The sequence below is a fragment of the Anas acuta genome, chromosome 4, assembly GCF_963932015.1.
Source record: "Anas acuta chromosome 4, bAnaAcu1.1, whole genome shotgun sequence".
NCBI classification, from domain to species: Eukaryota; Metazoa; Chordata; class Aves; order Anseriformes; family Anatidae; genus Anas; species Anas acuta.
In genome coordinates, this window is record NC_088982.1 from 61,318,821 (window position 1) to 61,344,328 (window position 25,508).

Genomic DNA, 25,508 nt, shown 5'->3' on the forward strand with positions numbered 1-25,508 from the left:
CTGCCTGTGTCCTGTCTGTGCTGCGCCTTGGAAGAAGACCTGTGGCAACAGAGACTTCAGGACTTCACTTTTTAGGTATCTGTTGCAGATCTGCTCCAGTGCTTGCTTCATGAGGGCTTATTGCAGTGGTCCAATATAGTCAGGTAGGTATTTCAGGTGTGTTTTTCCTTGTCAACAGTTTCTTTCCTGTCTCTGCCTTATCGTCTAGGGAGAAGATAAGCCCACTGACTTCCAGCTTGTTTCAAGTGGGGTTTCTGTTGTGGTGTGCTGTTGCCGTGGCCTGATTATAGCATTTTAGGATGCCATAGCTTTTGTGGTCTTGCTGCGACATGCTTTAAATACTTTGCATTTTGAAAGGAAGGCTTGCTGTCTATTTTAACAAAGAAATATAGCTCTGTTCTGTGCAATTAAGCAATTTTATGTATTGGAGAGTTAACTGAGATTCCTTACGTTTGGTAATTTTCCTTTTCTTGAACAGTCTCTGTTTTCAGTGTGCCTCATGCTATTGTGCATACACTTACAATTGGCTTTTCATAGCTAATGAGTGCCCCTACTATGCTTACACACTCAGGTGTGAAGTACATATTGATCTCCAGGTTTCGCCTCTTACCTGCTGTGATGTACTCTCTGTCCTCTTTGGACTTAATCACAGCTCATGCACAAGACCTGTTTTTTCCCCAGAGAGGACAGCATGATCCTTGTGGTCTAGAGGATGATTGTTTTGTTTGTGGCATTCCATCCTCTTCAACATTTTACTGTGGGACAGGAGTGACCATTGATGCTGCGAAGATGCTATTGCATGGTGTGCTCTAAAATTTATTTCTAAATACATCTGCAAAGTCTCATGGGTATATCACTCAGACTTGTATGATACTGCTAGAATCTTGATGGTATTTGTAGTTATTTAGCTTATTTCAGTAATGGCTTCTTGTGTTATCTTTGGATGACACAATTAGTCTTTGCATCCAGTGAGGCAGACAGAATTGGTCCATGCCAGAGATGAATCACTCAGTCTTTGTCTGAAAGTTTCCTTTTCTTCCAGGGTTGTTCACCCATGATAGACTCTAAGTGATAATGCATCTTAGTTTTATGTTTTATTGACGGTCTGCACTTGCCCGTTGCTCTCAGATGAGGACATCTCCAGCATCTGGTTGCGCTTTTGGCTTTAAATGCTGCTTTACCATTGCTTCTGGGATTGCCTTTACAATCCAACTGGAATCATGTTGGCGGTAGGTCAGAAAGTGTTGCTGAATATGTAGCAATTCTGTCAGCTTTCTGGGAGCGTGGACTGAAGGTCTCCATATCTGCTGCAGACCCTCTGCAGACTCTTTGTTGCTTTTTTTTTTTTTTTTTTCTTTGTCAGGAATGTTCTCTCTCTGCCTTTGATTTTTTTTTTTCTGTGGACTGAATCCTTTGCATCCCACATACCTACAGCAGCATATACACTGGATGTGATACTGTGCTTCTCTGTCCCTTTACCTCCTGAGCTCCTGCAGTGACAGCCTGTGTACCCAGGGTGAACTACTGACCATCACCATACTGATCCTTACCTTGGATATTTGCAGCTGCTTTAGATCTTGGAAGTTATTTCTGTAGGGGATTAGACCTTTTCCTACATTTCTTGCAGGTTGGCATAGTATGTCCATTGAATGAGCTTGTCTTTCTTTTGGAAATACTTAAGGTCTGGAAATTGCATTTAGGTACCTGAATTCTCAGTGTCTTAATGTAAGTACTGATTTCCACTTGTGCTTCTTCATGTCAGGGTGCTGTGTTTTTGGGGAGTGGGGTATATATGTTTTTATAAGAGTTTTTACAGTCTGTTTTTAAGGGGAGTATGGTGTTCATCAAAAAGGCAAGACAAGTAATTTGAGTATATCACGTATTACCCCATTCAAAAGCATCATTTTTTTTAACCCCCTTTTATTTGTGATAGAAGGCTTTATTTCTTCAGTTCGATCTCCTGTGCCTCACCTTGTGTGCAGATATCCAGATAAGAAAGGCTGGCAATGTAATGTTTCAAGCAGGGCTTTTTCCTCATGTCCTACCTTTCTGATACATTTCCAGATTTGAATCCCATGAATGCAGTGAGCTGCTGGTATATTTCATCTATCGTACACTGAATAATGTGAAGGAACGCTGTATAAAATGCAGTTGGCTTTCCTGATTTTTTTAAGGGGACTGCGTGCTATAGAGTTAACTTTAATCTGAAATAACAAAAAATGTTAGTATTCAAAAATCCTTGCTTCTAGTTGTGGCTCTGTTGCTGACATTATGTGGTCTTGGCTAGGTCGCTTTTCTGAAAATGAGTCATTAGTAACACCAGTACTGCTGATAGCCTTAAGCTTTGATATGTATTTTTGACCTTTTAATTATGATATGAATGGTCGGGGAAGATGGAAGGAGTTGGAGGGAAGTTCTTAGTTGTTCTTTAAAACAGAGAGAGAATTGAGACAGATGTTAAGAGAAAGAAATCTTGTTACGAGCCTTGACATAATGAATGTATAGATATGCCTGAAATGAAGAGTAAGATATAAGCAGATAGTGAGTAGAATGTAGCTTTTTACCTGAGAAGGATACGACGTTAGCAGGAGCAAGGATGTTGTCTCTGAAAACAATGCCTGCTGGTGCAAAACATACACGTCTGGGAAACATGAAAGGTGGAAATAACTTGAACATTTGCATGTGAGTTGTCAAAGGATATGGGAAAAGTTATACTGGTAAGGTTTCTGCAATCTTCTGTCTGTATCAATGGAGACAGAATAGAAATTTAAGAACCCTGAGAGATAAGAAACTGCCTCAAAAAACAATGCAGTGGGTCAGCCCTGGTAGCAGGGGGCTTGGGTAACAACAACCAGGTGCTCTGCATCTGTACTCAGGAGAAGTGGTGACCAGGAGATGTTTACTGCTGATGTGTGGTTGATAATCTCTGCCTCCTCACTAAGAAAGATGAGGATGAAGAGTGTATGAACGGACAATTAACTTCTGGGTTAAGGGTTTTGGTGCGGCATAAACAAGATGGGTAATATAAAGGTTCTAACCATTTAACAGGACAAATGGGGTGAGAGAGTGGTGGCTGTAAGGACAAGGTAAACAAACCCTTTAATCTGTAGTACTGGATGGTGCTAAAGATAAATCAGAAAACGAGTCTGGTTCAGGCTGAAGTTAAATATGCTAGCATAGAAATGTGCTGGATTTAGAACTTTTTGTGATGAATCCAATTTTGTCCTAACTTGTTGTAAGTCCGGACTATTTCTATGGAGTTCAGTAAATCACAGAATCATGTACAACCCATGTACTCTTTAGGTACAGCTCTGATTAATAGGCAAGGTATAGATTCCTGTTTAAAAATCTGCAGGCCTTGAGAGATGAGTGGTTTGCTAATATAGACAAATTATCACAAAAGGACAGTATTGCTAAAAGTGCTCCTGTTTGATCTCACAGGCTGGAGAGGCAGACACATGTTGGATAGGGAGAGCTGATTCCCTTCTTATTGACGTGCATTTCACAGTTTTGCTCATTTGGCAGTATGATGGAAGTAAAAACGAGATGCCCCAGACTAAATCTTTGGCTCGTGCTCAGCCTCATTTTAAAAGAGCTTTGCCAAAATCAAATCAAGAAACAGAGACACAGAGGTGGAAAGGCTTTCTGTCCTTACAGGAAATAACTGCTGTAATCCGGGGTTGAGAAAAATTGAGATATTTGTAGGCTAGCTTTGAAGTAGAGTATTGCTAAATGGAAGCCATTAAGATCTCTGTAGCATGCAAAATGCATCTGGCTTCTTAGGAAATAATTCTCACGTGACTTGTGCACACTAGCGGGGGCTAGTGAGGCTGTAGTGTCAGTAGTAAAACAAGCAGTTTCTGCTTTAGCTGTAGTCTGTGTGCCATGCACAATCTTCTTGTTGAACAGTGTTTCATCAAATTGCTTCTGTTTTGTACAAGTGGTAAGAGAGAAGAATTGCATCCCCAGGATCATATTTTCTTCTCATTCAATGACTAAAATGAGGGCTCTAATTTTTTGAGGCCCGTGACATTGGGCAGATGTGATGTTTGTGGACTAGCAGTTCTTAGCAGTGGCTTACACTGTGTGAAACGTATCCAGGTATTATTATATTTTACGCTTTTAAGAAACAAATGTAAGCGTTCTTACAGAAGGCTTGTTTTCCCTGTAACCTTTTGCCAAGTCCTATAGAAAGAGGAGTAGTCTTAGTCTCAGGAGGCTGCAGCCTACAGACAGGAGTTACCACTGCAGAAAAGTATGACTAGTTCCTCTTTTTTGGGAGTTGGACGGGAACTAAGTAGGAAGTAATGGAATTACTGGTAATATTTACTGTTCATGTGTAATATTTTGCGACCCTTAAACAGGATATGCAGCAAGTAAAGAGTGTAGGAACTTCTAATTTCAGTGCCCCAAAGGGTTCTAAGCAGCAATGGTGCAGCTCAAGTAAGCTAAGTGTAGCATCTATATGTAACCCATATACACATATATTACCAGTGAAACCTGCAGTATACTAACTTGAAGATTTTCAGTACTTGTAAAGGGAGCACAACAGCTCATTACAGTAACAAAGAGCTTGAAAAAATGGTTTTGAAAACCTATAAAGGTTTTTTTTTTTTTTTTGAAAAAACTTATATCAAGGCATTGACTAAGACTGTCACCTGCTATTGTAGCTGGGCATGACAAATGACAGTGTTACCCCTCTTCTTAGAGAGGACTAAATACAGGCAGTGTAGAGTGGATTTTTCATTTCCTGTGTGACCTCGGATATCAGAGAAGGGAACAAAACCTGTTTTGGACTTGGCTGTTGCTTTGGACTATGCTGTGTCCCTCGCTGAAGCCACAGAGCAAGGGGTGGGAATGGGCAATGACCTGAATAAAGCAGAACATGCCAAGTAATGTGCAGAGTGAATGAATCCAGCATAGTCTAGCCTAAGTCAATGTGTAGATGTTAGAAGGAAATCGATTTATGGAATTTTACTGCTGGGTTTGAAGCTGGAATGCTGAAAGGTCTGTTGTGATTTATTGTTCTTCTTGCTAAAGAAGAGAAGGATAAAATGGACCTTCTTTTCTGCAGAAGACAGATGTTCACAGAAGTGGAAAGTGCCCCTCTAAAGGCATGTTTGCAGAGCTATTGCAATATTTCAAGTGTGCATCCTGTACCTCATAGAAGGAAATGGGAACAGGTGGCTAATTATGGTACTCCCACTCTTGTAATGTACAGCCAGTGTTCTGTGCCATTAACCTGTATTACCTTGAGCTATTGCCAAAGCTTTGGCTTTCAGAGAGCAGGTGAGTGCTGAGTTCCTGCCTTGCCAGTGACACAGCAAAAACTCTGTTCTGGACCTTGTGTGCTAGGCGATTGAGGGAGCTAGAACAGGAGGCAGAAAATTAAAGGGACTGTAAACCCTTGAGAAACTTCAGTGTCCTTGCTCCTCTCTCTCCTCAAAATTCTGTGTCCTGGGCCACCTATAAAGGCAAGTGTGCTGTGTTTAGCTCCTTGTAGGTGATGGTCGGTGGAGCTAAGGAGACTTGCTGCAAGCTTACTGTGGCCAGAAAGTCAGTCATGCTCTGCTACATCAGTTCCTTTTCTAGGCACTGGATGTAAGAGGACAATGCTGCCACAAGAGGGAAGAGGGAGTTTTAAAGGGGTGAGAAGCTCCAGTAGTGGGAGTAGGGTTACCTGTGATATAGTGATTGAGAGCTGCTTTGAAGGGGTTTTACTGGTGCTTTTGTTCTGCCACATCAGAATAGGTTAAAGAATGAAGAAGGCCTTTACAAATATGTCATTATGTCTTCTGCTAGCACAGTAGCTTTGGTCAAAAAGTTATTTCTGTCAGTGTAGATTTTGCCTGGGGAGACTGGAGGAAGTTTTAGCAAAAATACTCTTTTGCTAGAGAAGGCCCTAGTTGCCTCAAGCCCTTTGCTGGCGTACAGCAAGATATAGCTGTACTGACAGTTAGCTCACAGCATAGCTTTGGCCTCAGTGTAAAGGTCTGGGCAAAGCTCTTTATTTGAACTAGGACTTAGTTAAAGAACATGTTGTAAGAGAATGAGGATTTCCCACCCCCTGGCTCTGGCATGTAGCAAGGGCTACATTTTTTTTTTTTTTAATAGCATCTCCAAATTAGAAGAATGTGCTCAGAAAGGATTGAGAAAACAGTCATTTTCAGTACCAAAGTTCACAGTGGTTTTGAGACTCTTATCTCAGTTTCATTTTTCTTTTTGGGGGCGAGGGGGAAAGCCATGTCCAATCCAGCTAAGCACACCTGACTCCAAACTTGGGTTTGTTTGCTTGAGATTCAGATACGCAGACAAGCTCTCTGTAAATATTTAATGAAAGTGGTTACAGTGGTGTTTTGCTCTGACACTTGTACAATTTGAAGTGCTTGTACTTTGCGTGTGAGTTTGCTTTTTTCTTTTTCTTGGTATTTTAATTCTGCTGAGTTCGAAAAGAAATGTGTTTGGTTTAAAAGTTGCTGATGGGAGTTGGAGGAACAAGATACTAATGTACAGTGTGGCGTTGAGAAGAGAGCAGGTGTCTGAGCTCCTGTTTTGTGAGAAGGTTAGTTTTTCCAAAGCAGCCTCTGCTTCAGCAGAAGTGGCATCACAAGGGGCAAATCTAGGCTGACTCTTACTGGAAAATTTCACTTTAGGAATATAAAAATAGCATTTTGGAGATACTAAGATGAAAAATGTACCGCAAATATAAGTAACGTGGAGACTACCTTTGTTTCTGAAACGTACACTGCTATAATACTCAGATATGTCTCATTCTAGAGCAGAGTTTGCATTTATTCTGTCTGTACGCAATTGGTTATGGTTAAATGTTACTGAAAAAGGAAAAGGGTGTTATGACTTCCCTATAATTAATGGCTTTGTTTATAATTCACATAGAGTAGGAAATCCTTTTAGAAGCTCAGTAAAATCTACACCCCCTGCCTCATTTATGATTTCCTCTTTCTTTAACTACTGTTACAAATTTCTTAACCACACCAGTATGCTCGTTGCCCCTGGCATGACGTTGCACAACCCTCATCTCCAATGATTTGCAGCAAATATACTAATTAAATTGTTTATTGGTGCTCATCAATTTGTTTGTTTAAAGCTGAGTGCTGTATGAGTTAGATAAATGTCTTTCAAGTGGCTGAAAGAACAAGTTCAGAGGCAGTAGACAGTCGTTAAGAGGCTTTTTAAGACCTTAAAATAGCTTTGCTGAACTGTGAGTTTTTATTTTTGCAGAAGAGGCTCCATTGAAGTAGTCCCTAGTAGTATTTTGGCCTAGTAAGGATTGGCTTAGGTGAGCTAGTTTCTTACATGTTTGTAGCACAGAATTTCCCATTTGCACACAGTTGTGTTTGCTAGGAAGCTCAAATGTCCCCTGTCTTTTTCATTACAAAGGCAGCCTCTAGCCTTTGCAGCCTTCTGAACCCTTAAGCATTTTCTTGGTTTTCCCTGACTTTGCTTCTTTGCTTCATGGAATTTGACCTTCTGGAATTGAAGTGGTTATGTCTAAATATTTGATGGTTTTAAGTGGGGATTCTGCTGAAAAACTTTCCAAGCCCTTCCTTGCAGAAGATTTTTCTCCTTTTACCTGCCACAGCTGAAGTGGTGTAATCAATGACTCAGGTAACCCCGAACAACTCTACTAGATGACTGGGTACCAATTAGGGGTGTAGTGAAAACAGCTTCCTTCTTTTCATCAAGTTTTCCATGTCACTTGAGGTCTGTTGGGGAGCTCATGTTTTTATATGCCTTATTGTTGTTGTTTTTCCATAATGATTTGGGAATGTTGATTATTTTGTCCTCCCAGTCCAGGAACAATTGCTCATCTTTTCCCATCACTACAGCAGCTGGTTGGAAACAGGCAGATTTCACAACTCTTTGAAGGCAACTGTATTCTTTTCCCTCTGGGAGCCCTCTAGCACTCCCCTTATCAGTCTCCAGAGAGATGCAGCCTGTGTTAACATGTTTCATTTCATTTCAGTCTGACTCCACCTAACCTAGCACACTCCAAGATCTTCCTTTATTCCTTCCCAAGGACAATGTGATTTGGCTTAATCCCGTGTCACTTCATCATTGAGGAATGTCACCTGACTCACTCAGCACCTCTCTACATAAGCTGTCAGACTGTTTTCTCAGTGATGCTTAAATCAAAGGAGCATAGCTTCTGTGGGAGCACATCAGGTGAAGTTGCCTGGGCTTTCAGAAATGCTTCCTGCCCAGCAGGGCCGGTTAAGCCCCTTACAGATGCCACATTCTGCAGGGGCTTTATAAGTTGCTGCTAGGTACTGAAGCATTTTTAAAAAACCTGTGCCTGCAGCCTCTAGCCAGTTTGTACTCATTCATTGCCTCCAAATGTGGATTATTGCTCTGTAACCACACGACATAGTTGCTACTCAATAATCCCAGCAGCTAATTATGGTTTCAGTTTATCCTGTCTCATGGTTGCCTTTCCTGTAATCTCTTACTACATGGGGTTTGGTTTTTGGTTTTCTTATGTAGGAAGATTCTCTGAACATTTACTTCATAAAAGTCTGGCCTATTTGTATCCACCCAAGATCACTGAGAACCCGTGGGTGTCACTGTACCTGCCTGCTCTCTGCGTTGCACCTCTCCTGCTGGGCTAAGAAGCAGCCCTGGATTTCCTACAAGGCCACCATATCTGCACACCAGGGTACCCCAGGATAAGCAGAAGTATGGCTATATACCCAGGCCTACGGGTCATTTCAGCAGGAGATGACATAAGTAATTCCAGGGTGATTCAGAGATTTGGAGTTTACCAAACTGAGTTTGAGGTATCCAAAAGTGAAAAGGAGAAATGGAGAACAAGCTGAGCAGTTTATCCCAGGCCCCCTGAGTGGAAAGCCTCAAGAGTGCTCAGCATTATTACGTGATTGTTCACTGTGCTGACTGTGGAGGGTAAGGGCATTGCCTTGGGCCCTTTGCAACTACCTGGCCCTTCAGCGTGGGCTATGAATTTCTCCATTCACTTGCTATGTGAATAGATTGGCAAGCTTTGGAGCTGAGCTGCTCAAAGCTAAGGAGGCTGGATCTGCGTGTTCCTGTAAACCAGAACCAATCCTAACTTAAGATATCAATCTTCTGTGTGTGTTTTTTATTTTTTTATTTTTATTGTTGGAGTGTTTGCCCTTAGTTGCCATGGTAGTACTGCCATACACTTTCCATTTGTCATCTGTGCTGAGCTACAATGGCATGTGGCACTTTTTTTGGTTCAGAAAGGACACTGGATTAATGGCTACATGCTCACATCCCCTTTTTACCCTCTATGTATGCTGTAAAACTTCAGGCATAGAACAAAACAAAACCAAAAAAAGAAAGGATGCAAGGTAGCTGGAGCTTACCAGGCAGCCTTCACCAGGTGTTGTGTGTTGCATGCAGGAGTAGAGAATTTCAGCTTTGAAGCGAGAGTTTGACTAAGGCAGTGAGATGTGGAAGCCCAGCACTAACTCTGAGCAAGTAGATCACTCCTAGTTTTGGCTGGTATTTGCTCCTTAAGCTAACATCTGACACACCCAGCAAAATGAGCCCTACAGAAAAATGCTGTTTGTATGAAGAGGCTACTAGAGATGGGTGATGGGATGGACGCTCCTGCTCCCTGTGGTCTTGGAGAGATGGAAGGGCTGTCAGTGCACTTGAGGTGGAAGGAGACTAACTACTGAAAATCATTCACATACTGATCCTTCTGAAGCTTGTCCTTGCTCCCAGATTACCTATCTCTGGCTGCAGGTTACAGTTTCCTAGTGTGTATGTAGTGTTTTTTTCTTTCTTTCCTTCATTTTTTTTCTTCCTCTCTACTAATTGGCTACTGAGCCCTAGGACTTGTGTGCTGATGTTTATTTTTCCCCTTTTCCAGTGTGTGTGCCTTAGGAACAGACTGGTTAATCTGATGCATTAATGACTGCCACAATAGCCCCAGTTACTCGGGAAGTTACAGCAGCACAGATCACCTGATTTCATCTATTTCTTTGAGATTCCCTTGCCTCTTTCCTACTTTTGAAGAAAGAGGAGACATTTGCTGTATAGGCAAGGAAATGTGGGAGAAGCCCAGTGCTTGTGATACAGTAACAGTCTGACTGCCTTCATTAAGTCCCACCTTTGCTTGCCTTGGCCACAGAGAGAAAAAAGCTGCTTGTTGCTCCGTGTTAAGCTGGTCTGGTGTCCTGGTGGGAATTCACATTCAGCAGAGCACCAAGGCCTGCACAGCTAATTGAGAAGAGTATTAAGCTGAGGCCTGGATCAGCTGGGCTGCTGACTCTTTCACCTGGCAACTCAGTCCTGTTTTGCTGCAGTCTGGCCCTGGGCCTCTGAGCACAAGATAAATAATCTCTTTTATTTGTCCTAGGCACCTGTACAGCTCCTGGTATGGCTGGCAATGTCTGAGACTCTTGCAATCCTCCAGTGTATGCTGCCGTAAAGCTTCAAGGTGACTTATTCCAGTTGTACGTGGAAAGAGCAGAAATGCATCTGAGGTAAAGGAAGTCCACAGCTATGGTTGTGGTCATTGGTTTCTGACCAACCTGTAACCATTATATGCTTCAGCTGTACACACAACTTAATTTTTTTGGCGGGACACATCCATCTTGTGGTTATGTGACGGGAAGAGAGGAAAAACAGACTGGTTCTCTAGTGTTAAGGTAAACAGACATCCTCCGGTATGTTTGGGAGAGTGCCTGTGGGCTGAGCAAGTGTGCCCTGGGTTGCAGCCTGGTGGGGAAAAAGTCCCGAGGGAAGAATCTCTGTAGCCTGTGACTCTGAAGGAAAGTAGCATAAGAATTTCGGGTTGTGCCATGCCCGAGTAATGCCACAGAAGGACCTCTGGTCCCTTCAGGGTTTAAAACGTAGTCTTAACAATGGGACACTGTGTCCATGCTACTGTTACAAAAGGCTTAAGTTCAAAGACCTGTCAGCATTTAATTACAGTTGACTTTTAAAATAGTCTTTTCTAGGTAAAAGAGCATTTTATTATTAAATCTGAACTTACCTTCACAGACTCAGGAATTCTGTGTTTTTAAATTGACTGCAGAGTCAATTAAGCACCTAAATCCCTTTTGAGATGAGATCATGCCAGTTCTTTTCATAACAAGGGTGTACAGTGTTTATTCCTCCTTTTCACGGAACTGCTGTTTATCGTATTTTTTTCTCTCCTTTCTCCTCTCCTCTCTATTCTCTCATAGAATCATAGAATAGAGTTGGAAGGGACCCATAAGGATCATCAAGTCCAACTCCTGGCACCACACAGGTCTACCCAAAAGTTTAGACCATGTGACTAAGTGCACAGTCCAATTACTTCCTAAATTCAGACAGGCTTGGTGCAGTGACTACTTTACTGGGGAGCCTGTTCCAGTGTGTGACCACCCTCTCAGTGGAGAACCTCCTTCTGATGTCCAGCCTAAACCTCCCCTGCCTCAGCTTGACACTCTTTCCTTCCCCCCCCCCCCCCTTTTTTCAGTCACCCTTCTCTTCTCATGGTCCTTTGGCTCAGATAACTAAAGGGAATGTCTCTTGTTTTATTAAGTTCACTGAGGAACCATTCCGTTCTTAGATATAAGAGCTTTTCCCTAGAATGACTGTATTAAATAACGTTTTGAATGTGTAAACCATAGGAAAATATACAAGGGCATATAATATACTGTGGCAAGCAAACCTGATACTGTCTGAAAACAAGGAATTTGTAAGATTTCAGAAATGGCTATATGTCCTGTTAGGGATCTGTCCTGCTAGGGGTTGCTCCTTTTAGAATCAAGTTCCATTTTGTCTGAGAAATCACCTGTGCAACTGAAACAGAGGGAGTTCAGGTACCTTTTTATTTCTGAGAAATCTTAAACCTCATAATCCATAGTTCTTCAAAACGCTGCTTGAAGAAAGGGCCACTGGGTGGTGCTGTTGTCTTGTGGCTGGCCAGCATAAAAACCCTGGTACTTCAGAGAAATGACTTAAAACGTTAAGGAATTCCACTAGAAAACCTGTCTTGTTATATGGTGATGATCTTGGATTCAACACTGACAAACATGATAGTGATGATAGCATTCTACAAGCAATAAATGTCACCTGAACAAGAAGGGAAAGTTAAAGTTGCCTGGTTAGTCGGGAGCATCAGATTCATAAAACTATGGAAAGATTGGCAAACAAAAACTCAACACCACCAGTTTGGATGAAAACTCCAAGCCTCTAAGGCAGTAGGTGAGTAAGCGTTTGGTCTAAACAGATGCTTTTGAGTTGTATGTATTTTTTGGAGTAAGTTGCTTGCCTGAAAATCAGAAGACCGATGAGGAGTTAAAAATGAAGAAATGAGAAGTTGTTTTGGGAAGGCCATTTATCCTAGAGAACATGCATGAGAAAGTGGGAGGGAGTCTGCTCACAGACTTTTCCAGAGGTGAATAGGAATAACTTTAAAATCAAAGTTACATGTCTGTACAGTTCACATAGTTAATAAGGCAGAAACAGAAGCATTTCAGAAGTACGTGGCACTTGGCTTTGTGAAAACTTGATTGGTCTACCTTCATTATAGTTGTTGCCCTGGAGGAGCAGAATTGCAAAGTTTGAGCCTCAGATCCCTAGCAGTCAGGGTTCAAAGTGAGATCATGGAATTAAATCCTGATCTAGCTGATGGTTTGGAGCATTGTCCTGGAGGAAAGGGCTTCTGTGCAAGAAGTTTCCCAAACTTAGTTTGCTCTTGTGCTGTGACAAAGATGTTCACTGAGACATTTTTGTTCTAAAAATGTTTGGTGGTATTGAATACCATTGCTTTCAGGTGCACAACCTGAGATTATTTTTTTGTCCCCTTTGTAGCAGTGAAGAAAGGGAAGACAGTTGGTGGAAATCTTCCTCTGTTTAAAAAAAAAAAAAAGGCACGGCAGCTATCAAGCGTGTCACTGGACTTTACCACAGGACTTTCTAGAGCTCAGACATGCCACTTAATGTTTTAGCATCTGTCTTTTACCATCTGCTTAAAATGAGGCTATTGATAGTTAACTGTCTCGTTAGGAGGTTAGAAGGAGAAGTAAAGTTTATGGCATACTGTTTAAGGCATGGAATTCCTTCAGAGGAAAAGATTGGAAGTGGACTGCTTCCAAACTCTAATTTTAATGAACTATGTGACACTTCAGAAAAGGAATAGTTTCTTCATTTTTAATAGTTGCTGTAATTAAAAAAAAAAAGTATGCATATATATATATGCATGCTTACAGACACAAATGTTTTGGCACTGGGTTCCGTATCCTAAAACTTTGTGGAAAGCAGAGACATCTGGGTTGTAAAAATCAAGCAGCAGAATGAATTGTTTTAAGGGGGCTGGCTTGCCACCTGTTCTTTTGAATTTTCTTTTATTTATTTACTTTCTAAAATCCATCATTTTGGGCCAACTATTTGCGAATGACCTAAATCCAAAGAGTGAAAGTGTGAAAGCTGAGAATACAGAGGGTTAAGTGTTTACTTCATGAATTCAGGGCTATCTCATTGCCTGAGATAGTGTTTCAAATGCAGTCATGCTTCCAGTGCTTTGTTGTCTCAGCAAAAGCTGTTGAGGATGTCATTTGTGGCTGTTTTCCCCCCTGGCATTCAGGGAAGGGCTAACTCTGCCTCTTCAGCTCACAGCCATGACATTTTTAATGACAATTTCTGAACTCTCATTACTCAAAGCTTTCTCTGTTTTGTGCCTGTGCAAAGGTTTAAGAAAGTTTTTAGGTGCTAGTGATAGCCAGAGGGCTGAGAATGTAGCTGAAACTAAATGCTTAGATGGTGTGAGGTGTTACTCTCCTTGTGCTTGTCACAGTGTGCTGCCAGCTACTTTGTCTGCTTGGTGTTGTTTGGACCGAACATGCCTTTACCCCTCTTTGAGAGGAATGCTTGTTGGCACAAGCAGCAACTAGTTTTGATTTCTCAAATGAGAAGCTACAGCTACTGCTTTCTTTTCACTAAGTCTTCTGTGACCTTGTAGGTGAAGTCACCATTTAAATATGAGAGAATGCCTTAAAGTTGCTGTAGGAGCAAGTTTGATGTACGGTGTGTTCAGAGTGGCAGCTGATAATAGAGATTGCACTCAGTGAAGCAGAAATGCTGATCCCACGTTAGGGTGGGCTTGAACATTAGCGGTGAGCTCACTGTAGCATCTATTGACTGAATTGCAAGTTGTCTCACATTTAGTTAATTTTGAACTTGGTGCATGGAGGATAACCCGAAGAAGATAAACCTGCTCTGCTTGCCCCACTCCTCTTCCCTTCTCAGCCAGAGTGCATCATGATTCACTGGAGACTGGGCGCACATTTCTATCTTGCTGTCCCAGCAGCAGGGAGCATCTGTTTGTCCGCACCATATGGTTCCCAAAGCCACTTGGGTTGCTGTGTGGGTGAGGTGCTGCTGGTGAAGGAAGGAATTGAAAGAGGATGTGGGTCACTTTTTAATTTTTTTTTTTTAATTCTTGATCACATATGGGTTATGGCACAATGCCAGTTAAAAAGTAGGCAGCATTTCAAGTTGAGTCATGCCCTGTGCTTATTATAGTTCAGTTGTGGGATTCCAACAGCTTGCCAAACACGGGTGCCTGTCATTAGACAGTCATCCCAGCAGCAAAGCAATCTGCTTTGTGGGTGGGAAGAGCCCCTGACAGCTGGCTTGGGAAGAGCTGATGCCCAGACAAATGGCATGCTGATCCTGACTAGGAAGGAGCTGAGATGCCAGCCACACAGGACAGGAATTGTCACCAGGCAGGTGTCCCTAGACCCAGTGTCTACCCAAAACAGGCATTTCTCTGCTTTGGCAAATGCTGGCCAAGACAGTAAACACCTGGGCAAAACATCAATAGAACTGATGTAGGTAGGAATGTAACTCTGTTAAGCCTGAGTGCCTATGAGCATAGCTGGGGAGGTTAATGAAGGCGTCTCTGCAATGTAAGCTGCATACAGGAAAACTCTGCCGCCCAAAGTTGCTGCTTGCTTGCTGAGCTTTGACCGCAAGAATAGCTAATAACTGAGGGAGTTAGAGAGTTCTCCAGGAAATGAGCAGTAGGATGGAAGCACTGTGCTGGAGGTTGCTTTTCAGCAGTCAGTATTTTCTAATCTGAGGTTACAGTGCAACATTTAAACAAATAATAAAAAAAATACAGTTGCAAAAGTGACTTGGAATGCTGAAGGCTAGTTTTACTTTCTGGTTTTCATTTAGCTCAGAACTGACTTTGAAAGTATTTATGTGATGAAGACATCATAGCTGCACAGTTGTTCAGAATGAGGCATGCATTTTAATAGAAGCCTAAGTTGATGTAAGCATCATGCAGAGTGTTCTCAGCACACTGTTAGAACTTCCTGGTAATTGTGTTGGTTAATTTATGGCCAACTGCATTGAAGAATGACCTCTTTCTGAAGTGGTATTTAGTGAGTTTCTTTACTATGGTTTTAGCAAATAATCTCCCAGACTTGGCAGTATGAAAAGTGGCCTCATTGCACAATCTAAAATCTCATTAAAACCAAAAGAAGCCTATAAGTTAATGCAGTAACTTTGATTTATTAACTTGGGGTAATTATAAACTCTTTCCATCTGGATCTTGACAATGTTTGTCATTAAATGGAGATGCCTGTTGGTACGTATTTACAGGAGGCCTGGGATCTGTAATAAATATTGTAGACTTCCTTCAGCCAAGTCGACCTCTGATACATCCTTTAGTACCGTTAAGCTGCAACTAATTGAAAACCAATCTAAGTAAATGGCTGAAAACAACTCAGGGATGCTGTTACAGAAATAGACAGGAGGCTCTGAGGTGTTGCTATCTCTCGTGGTGTTGGAGGCCTGGCTTACCAGCAGACTCTTCCACGTCGATGCTTCCTGCATTGAAGGGCCAGGCGGAAGGACCTGGCCTCTGCCCGCTTTCGCCCCCGGGTGACAGCCTCCAGCGCTGGCCGTGGTGCTGAAGGGCAGAGGCACCTGGGGCAGCTGCCCAGGCCCTGTGGGCAACCTGCTCCTGCTGGGGGCATCTGGGAGGTCAGACGGCTGCCTGGTGGTGGGTGTGTGAGGCACAGCTGTCTCTCCCTCTCTCTGATGTGTTTGGAAGTTCTGGAGCTGTGCTGGGAATGCCCTTGCCTTCTTTCTTCATTCTGCAAGAGTGGCAGATCGTCCTGGAGGGATTTCAAATGGAGTGTGGTTTATCAAAAAGTGCAGTGTTCCTGCTGGGTCTCATTTAAACCAGCTGAAGGTTTGGAAGGCAGTTGGTGTTTATTCTCAAAATGTAGAAAAATGGGTATCCGAAAGACCTTGTGATCAGATGTGCAATTGCTTACTTGCCTGGAAATTGTGTCTCTTCTAAGAGTTGCTTTGGGACTTCAGAGTGAAGTCTTCTAATGGGAGGGATGATGCAACCCACATAGCATTAGCCCCGGAACTGCATTTCTGTGCTAGAAATTTTTACCTGTATAGAGTGGAGAAGAAAATTCATCTTGTTTCCTTATGCTTATTTGTTTGAATGACTACATGCGTTCAGGATAGGTGTTACGTTATGTGGCAAGAGGGATCACTGATATATTCAGAGCAAGTTTTTCCAGCTCTTAGGTTTCTGAAACTGTAGACTGTGAGGGTGCAGGCTTAGCTAGCAGTACTAACAGCAGTGTTTTCAGATGGTTCATCTTTGGTCTTCTTCCAGCCTCTATTTCTGTGTAAAAGTTGTCATACAAAACACCTTGCAAGGGCTGATCCCTACAACAATAAGCAATTAAAAGGAAGAGCTGGATCCTCATTCTGGTAGAAAAGTGAAGCCAGAGGCTGAGTTTCCAAGCAACTGTGTTTCTTTGATGCCCTTGATAACAGTAATAACAGTAAAGGTCATGATGGCTCTGCCATCCTGAGTCATGCTGTTGCTTGCTTAGAACAGTGAACCCTGCTGAGACTCAGATCAGGTACATCTGATAAGGGTGGCAGAGCCAATGTGTTTATTTCCAGAATGTGTCAGAGAACCTGTTTCTGGTCCTTGCTCTTTTATAAAAGGCAGGTATTTATTTACATGGTCTGAGACTCAAAGGCTTCTTCCGTAAAAGGGAGTTAACACACTAGAGCAGTTCTTACTTTTCCTTCCCCTGCTGCATGTTGATGGCATGAGATTTTAGTAAGAAGGGGAAAGGATGTTGTGAAGTTCCTGATCTAAGATTCTACTGTTACCAAGAAAAACAGTTTCACACTGACCCTATTTGCACGTTCCTGTCCCTTTCCCCATTGTGCTGGGGGAGCGGGGTAAGTTGGGTTTAAGCCCCAGAGTTCTGGTTACTGTCCTTCTTGCTCTCAGCATAGTTTAGAGAGATTATTTATCCTTGTTAGGACTGAATCTGAGGTCAAGTACATCTATGGATATATAGCTTTAGACAGCAGTTGGTTACCTCTCAAAGAATGAAATTGTAAATCGTGGTGATTTAAAGTATTATTTTGCACTGATATTGTGTATTACAAAGTATTATGCAATGGGCACAGAAGTATAACAAACTATTTGTAAACAGTCAACAGTGTGTTTTTGCTTTGCGTGATAATCAACCCTGAGGAAAACAAAAGAAATCAAGCATTTCATTGATAGCCTTACACTGAAGAGAGAGCAAGTTGAAAAACTTTAAATGGATTAAACATGGATCTGTGCCTGGGTTTAGGATATTTATATATTTAAAATACTTGCAGAAGCTTTGAAAATGCACTGAGAACACTACATTTCCATTCAAAATATAGATAATACATATTAGAAATCTTTGAGCTTTTCAAGCAAGTAAAAACTAAACATCAGGAAATCTGGATGCACTAACAGGCTGTTGTTGCAAAATCATTACTTCAGCTGGAAGTAAGAAAGCACCAATAATGTATAAACTGGGAAAGGTCTTTATTTTAGAAATCTGATTTCACATTCTGGTGGTGGTGGTTGTTTTGACTTATTTGTTTTTAACACAAATGTCTGTACAGCCATAAAAGCCATAAATTTGTTATACAAATTTTTGTTACTTCTGTCCTCAGTGGGTTCAAACAAGGTGGGACACAACTTACAAGTGCAATAAAACTCTTTTGTGTTAATGAAGATAGTCTTTCCTTAGCAGAAGGATAGCTGAACATAACCTGAGGTTACCGATAGACACTTGTCTGTTGTTATTGCCAGGACTATGTGACTGTGACACATTTTTGGTCATTGCAACTACACCTGCAGTACTATGCTGTAAAGCAAGGTGATAAATACTGGAGGTCAGTGACTGGTACTCTGTACGGTGTCCATATGGGGTACCCTGTATGAGATGGGCACTGCTCTGTAACTGAGGTGAGTCCGTTCTGTGCTGCTGCTGTTTCTGTTGTTCTTTTTATAGAAGATCCACAACATAATTACTGTCTTGCAGTTGGTAACAGAGGGAGGTGACATAACTGTGGATGCAGGCAAATGTGTCTTCTTTCTCAAGATATTTAGTGTGTGTTACCTATTCAATTCCATATGGCTGAGGAAAGCCATATGGACTTCTTTAAGAAACATAACAGGAACGAATGAGCAACTTGTATTTTCCTTTTTCTGTTTCCTATACTGCAGATAAATCATATTTATGTTACTAATAGGATGCTGAAAGAGAAAAAGTAGGCCAACATTTTCATGTCCCAGATTGTCTGAGTTTTCAATCTGATTACAGACCCTACAAGTAGTACTTAAAGTTGGTGTGCACAATGGTGGTAGAAGCTTTAAAGAACACACAGGTGAAATAAGTTAGTCTGTTATGACTGAAAATTGTTTTCCTCTTTCTGTCTCCTCTATTAAGTCACCATTAATTTATTAACTGGGAGAGGAAAGGGGGTAAATCTGGTGTTCATGGAAAAGATGCTGCACCAGATGCTGCATATCGCTGCTTGTTCATTGTAAAGTTTCCTTGTCTGGTGCTGCATGCGTGATAACTGTTAGGTGGTGATGAGTGAATAGGGATGACCAATGACCAAGAGTGAGAGGTAGTGTATTCTTACAGAGGAGTTCAAGATCAGAAGAGCCTGACAGGTGAGCAGAGCATTGCGGAAAACAAGATACGGTGGATGAGAGTGTTTCTGTAATACTGGAGTTTAATAATCTCACCAGACAAAGGCAGATAAGGAAAGGTTAAAGCCTGAATAGAATAGTCAGCTTTTCCTGCCAGACCACGCTTGTCCAGGGTAGGCAGAAGAGAAGTGAATAAGAAGAGGCAGATATAAGTGGTCCCTTCCAAAAAAGGGAGAACATGGGATTATGAAGCCAAGCCTTGAAATCTGTCCTAGAACCTGCAGGAGAGATCCTGGGACTATTTCTGTAAGCAGAGACTCTCGCAAGGATCATGGAGAATGTGTTTTAGTTGCCAAGTGAGCAGGAATATGCAACTTAGTAGATGAGGGATTTTACCAACAAAGGTTAGAAAACTGTGCAAGATCTGGATGCTTTTGTAGTTTTAGGCATTTCTCTATACAGATCTAAGACAGGCTGTTTAAAGGCTTCCAGGAATGCTTGGTCACAAAATAAATGTGGATGCTAAACATTTCTTAAATATTATATCTTCCTGGCTGCTTTGGTAAGAAATGCCTGAATTGTTCTGCTTGCCACTAGAATGCAGCCTATTCTGGGAGACAGGCGAAAGCTCAGTCAGCAGCTATGAAAAGTACAGTAGCTCGGGACTTAAGTGGAGGAATTTGTACAGCTGCAGTGCAGTCCTCTATATAGATGGGATTGTCACCCTAGTGTTACACCATTGTACATAAGGAAAGATGTGTTATGTCCATGGGAGCTGTGTTGAGTGCTATTTTCTGACACAGCACCTTCAACAGCAAAAGAAAATACCGTGTTTGGTTGGTGATCAAAGCTACCTTTGGGGAAATTTAGCTACCTGAGGAGTTTAACAAGGCTCACCTAAACTTTATGGCATTGTCTGATGACACCAGGAATATTTGAAGTGACTCAACAGAACGCAGTGCAACTGTTGCACTATAATAGTTGCTTTCTGGTTTTGCTTGATATTTTGAGAACTTCTTCGGCACGTTTGACTGAAACCTACTTCTCTTGTAAGTTGACTGATAGTTAGCACAAGGTGGGAAATGGATATGCAGAAGGATGATCGGGATGAGAAAGAACTCTTCCAAAGAGGAGCCCAGAATTGTTTTCCATTTCAATAGTCTGATTAGGTTCAGGTGACTATTAAGCATATGGGAGAAGATATCTATAACTGTTGAACCTGTAAGATTAGTATCCTCTGAAAAGTATGGGATCATTGTTGGGAGCTCTAAGGACAATTTTAGTCCTCCCATTGTAGAACAACTTGGCATCACCAAGTGACTAAGAAGTGAGAATCAACTCACCCTGCTCCAGCAATATTAAGTTCCCTTTGGTTTTATTTATATATTAAACTGCCACTTTTCATGCTTATACAGTTCTGTTAGCATTTCAGGTTAGTTGTGCTGTATTCATAACAGCAATTTGTATAAGGGTTCAAGAGGTCTTGATGCTTGTATTATCCTTACACCTGTGGCAAGGATGCTGCAACGCGGAAGATAGCTTGTCTTATAAATACCAGTCTTTGTGAGAGGGCTGCATATGGGTGGTGGTGTCGTTTTTATCAAAATAATTAGGGACAGGAAAGAACAGTTATGTTTTCCTGGAGTACTCTGGGGGTCTTTGTTGGAACACATTTTTCCTAAAGGTTAGGTAGACTCAGAGAAACTTCTGAATCCATATCTGAAGATTTTCGAACTTTCTTTTACAAATGTGTTTAGACAAACGAATGTGGTAAGCACATTGAGATTTTATTGTGTGTGGTTGTCATGTAGGTTTTTGTTCCGACTGTTCAGATTTGCAAGCAGTATTGTGGGAATGTCATAGATGAAATGCCGTGGGCTGCAATGGTGGTAGCGCGTTCTTGCTGCTTCCTGGTATTCAATAAAACCAGTGGACTTAAAATAAATCATGTTCAACTGCTTTAATTTTAGCGTAAAATTAAGATAACTTGTTGACTTAGCTTTATTGTTCCAAAGAATACAGCATTACCCAAGAAACCAGCAGGACGCATAGATGTGTTCTTCTGGAGAGGGTTCACACAGTATTCACCATAAATTGTTGTCTGTTGCTATGATACAATCCGAGAAGATCAAATGGTACATAAACATTGCGCAAGTCATCAAAGAGATCAAGTAATATATATAGATAAGGGATGGAAGTAATTGTGGCATTGGTAGAGACCGGGGAGAGAGGCTCTTGACTTGAAGAACAGTATCAAAATGCGTGAGCAAAGCACAGGTAGATTAAGAACCTTGATGATGGTGGAAAAAGAGAGGATGCCACGTAGGCAGGAAGGAATAGGCATCCTGGTTAAAATGCTAGCAAAAATTTTTGTAAGAATCTCTACCCACAGTGCTTTTTTGTCCTGCAGTGTCTTAAAAGGCTTCCTCTTTCTTCCCATACAGGGTAGTCTAGACAGCTTCCTAAGGACACCTTCCTACAAAAATATTTATGGCACGTGTTTAAAAAATGTAGAATAAAATAAGAAAAAAATATCAATGTTGTTGATTAGTTAGATGGTTCTTCATCTTAAAAAGATGACTACTGTCTTTGTCATGACTGCTTTTACTAATGTGATTTTTTTCATTGTGACAGAGCAGCTAGGTAACAACAGAGTTGTCTTCCCAGATCAGCCCAGATTCCTGCCAGCTGTTTGTTTCTTTCATGTATTTATGCAGATTTATTATGTCCATTCTTGTCTTCCCTTAGCACAAGAGATGAAACAGGAGATAAACCACTCATGCCTGCAGCAGCACTCCCTAGTTGCCTAACTGCCTATTCTTCTTCCAGACGCACCTTACTCCATCCCACACTGGGGAAAGTGCTGTGGTGAATAGCCTGGCTTTGTACTGTGTTCTCAGGGTCAACGAATGGAGAGCCTGGCAGGTTGACAGAAGACGGAGGATTTTCTAGGCAGCCATTAAATCACCACTGAAAATGCCTTGCCACTCAAGCTCAAATAAGAGGGAGTACTCTAAACTCTTTGGTTGACTAGCTGAAAATAACAAAACAAAAAAGATACTGTGGGGTCTGTTTTAGAGTTGTTTCTGGTGACCTTTTAACAATCCACAGCAGGACTGAGGTTAGCAGTGGTCAAGTTCCCTGGCTTTGGAAAAATGAAACCTATTTTCAGAAGCTGGACTACTTTGTCCAGTGATATCTGTGGCATGCAACGTTTTACAGCATTCCAATGACAACAAATGTGACAACTAGGTGTCAGCATGGAGAGCAAGAAGCCTTTCTTATGTCTTTGCATCACATAAGTTCCCTCATGTTTTGAGTTGTGGCGTCTTTGTTGATTAGTCATGCACAAGTGTGAGAAGAAATAGTACAGAGCTAATTATAATCACTTGTAGATCTTGCAGCAACTCCAGCAATAATTTTAAGGATATGAAAAAATATAACAGCAAGGATAGCGTGAAACTTTGTATATCTGGTTGGAAGGGAAGAGAAAATGAAGACAGAAAAAAATAATACTTGGATGTAGAGCACCACAAGAATTGTATCTGAATGGTATGCCCAGAAGACAGGGGTCTGGCTACTAGTTAACAACCAAGGAGGTACCCAGGTTGTTCATGTCCAGCTTTTCCTCCAAAATCATATGTGCCCTGCTTAATAATGAGGAGCAGATCAATTCAAGAAATATCCCTGTCTGACCAGCTTGAAAGTTTCCATCCATTCCCTGGAGATGAGGACTGAATAAGCAGAATTGCTGACATGCGAAAAAGCAGGGAGGGGCCTGCAGTTTTCATTATTGAATTATTTTACATTGGCTTGAAAAGGAAGGTCATTCCTTGCAGGTTATCTTCATGGCTATGTTCTTCTCCCCCCTTGCCCCTCCATCTCCAATTCTAAGGCCCATTTAACAATTTTTTTTTTTTTTTTTTTAACCAGATACCCTTGGTAGTCTAGTAGGCTCTTTCTGCTCCTACCTTTGCAATAAGGCTGTCAAAATCAGAAAGAGGGAATTTCTTGCAGGGAGAAAAACAAGATTTAGTCTTCCTTTTTATCCCACTTATATGCCAGCAGCTGGGAGATGAGAACAGAAAGTGATTCAAGCAGTGATCAAGACCTTTAATGGTGGAAGGCAGATGGGAGAGGGTAGATGACACTATTGGGAAGGTACTATTAGCTTAGTAAAGCAAATCTTGATTGATTGATTGCTCTCCAATATGAAAATAAATAAATCAAAGGTTTACTGAATCATGGAGAGGGATTGATAGGGATTGATTGCTGTTTAAATAGCATTTGGCTGTGTTGAAATTTTTTCTGGATTTGGAAATTTAGTTTGAATATTTTCTCCATGGATCAATAGATGATGCACACATTTTTGGAGTTTGGTGCTGTTTTGGAACTGAAATGCAAAATGCCCCAGGTCTCTGTGGTAGTGAGCTTATAGATGCAGCACTCAAGCCATAATGCCCTCCTGCAAAGCCATGTGCAAAGAAGTGTTGGAATAGAAGGGCCTGTAAATATTCTACTGATATTTGGGAACTTGGAAAAGTAGTTAATGAAGAAGGAATTTCTTATGAAATTTCTGGTTGCGCAGGAATGTGAACTGTTTCTAACTACCTTGCTATGTCCTGAATGTGAAATAGGCCTTAGAAAATTGTTACATCAAAAGGTCTCACAGAATTATCTGCTTAAACCATGTGCTCTTACACCCCACCTGTAGTATTAGCAACAGGAATGAGTGGTGTTATCCTGTGAAAGGCAGGTCTTGTATGTTATGTATTGCAATATGGGGAGCTGTAAGTCTCCTGTGTCTCTTCTATCTGTGATTCTCATTATCAAAAAAAAACAAGCACGTAAAAATTCTTCCCCTAAAATTTGTCACTGCTCTTGGATAAACCACGTTGTAGTTTGGTTTGCCATGTGCCAAAAGAGTGAACAGCAAAAGATAAATAGAAATCCCAGGAGAGTGACAGAAATTTGTAAGAGCTCTTTAGAGGCAAAAGAACTTGATGCTCTGTCATGCGCTCTGATGGCCAGTGTGCTGACTGAAGAATAATTAGGGGCTCTGATCTTTTTCGAACAGTCAAGCTCCTACACATGAAAAAGGACATGTTGCTTTATTCCCCCTTGTCTTTCTTTGCTTTCCTGTCACTTCCCTGTCGAGACCTAATTTGTCTATAAGCTCCTCAAGCCAGGGATTCTTCCACCAAAGGCACAACAGGACTGTGAGTTCTACTCGGGTTTTCCTATAACAGTCTGACAAATGATGATAAAACATTTGTTGCCTCCCTGGCAGCCAGAGCCTTGTGTCTGCACAGCTGATTTCTTTGAACCAGTGCCTTCCTCCTCCTCTTGAGAAAGCAAGCTCAAAGGTTTTCAAAACCTGAGTTTTGCTATTTTTAACTTGATGCATAAGTTGTGTCTATCTGCTGTGCTCTGTAGCTTATTTAAAATCTGTAGAGACAATAATATACTGACAAATGTTATGCTTTTTGCTTCTGACTTAAAAAAACAAATAGAAACTTAAGTTTTTAATTTTGTTTACTACTCAGTGCCTCAGACTATTCAAGTATTTTAAAAAACAAAGCAAGGAGAGGAAAAAATGTTAACAGGAAAAGTCCCTAAGGAGTTCCTTGGGAAATCCTTGAAGTTGTAAATTGGTGTATAACTTCAAATATTTCAGAAAAATGAACCTGTACTTTTAAGGAGGATATGCCCTATTTTTCTTCCAGGATGGCTGAAATGCATGGCTGAGAATACTCTCCCTTCACTTCAGGGCCTTTGTTCTTCTGTGTTCCTTAATTTTCAGACTCTTCAGAGAAGGCAGTTATCCTTGGTGTTTGTGCAATGGGAGTTAAGGCATAGAGAAGTTAACGAAATTTTGCCAGTGTTTCTGGGCAAGTCAGCAGTTTTTTCTGAAATTCATGTCAGGGCCTCTGACTGAAAACCTGGTCCCAATAGAAAAATAACCGAGAGGGGCAAGTTTCTGCACTTCCTTTCTGCTAATAATGCACATAAATGAATTTCTACTGATGTTCTCAAAGTGCATTGTAAAAGGAGTCAAAGATCTTTATTCCGATTGTAAGGACAGGGCAAGTCAGACCACGTGCAACAGCACAGCATTGCTCAGGCTGCTTCAGCAGGGCAGTGGCATCCTCAGGAATAAAATCTACATTCTCCGTGTCCCAGGTGAGCGCCCCAGCCACTAGGCGCCTCTGCCATCCCCTGCTACACAACGCTTGTGCAAGCAGCTTGTCATCTCTAGGCAGGATCTGGGAGGAATAAATGGCAGCACTGTTAGCATGCTAGCCGGGCAGAGTCATTTTCTTCAGTGCACTGCCTGCATGTAACCTGAGATGGTGGAAGCAATGCGTGCAATGTTATACAAGAACCAGTGCGGTGAGGACAACGCATTTCTATAAATACAAGCTGCTAGAGAGAGCAATCTAGATGGTGTAATTCCTCTCACAGATACAGGATTTTGTTGTTTCTGAAGGGCTGGGACAAGTACCCTCCTTAGGCAAGCAGAAGCTATGAC

At 41.5% G+C, this 25,508-nt stretch overlaps 1 protein-coding gene across 1 annotated transcript in view; it reads left to right on the top strand.

Moving 5' to 3' along the window:
- The window catches only part of SLC4A4 (solute carrier family 4 member 4), a 236,480-nt gene continuing 210,972 nt past the window's right edge, over positions 1–25,508 (top strand). The window contains exons 1-2 of the mRNA XM_068679251.1: positions 1–143; positions 10,364–10,490. Of these exons, the coding sequence (XP_068535352.1) occupies positions 10,480–10,490 (11 nt within the window). The 5' untranslated portion in view covers positions 1–143; positions 10,364–10,479. The remainder of the gene's footprint in view (positions 144–10,363; positions 10,491–25,508) is intronic.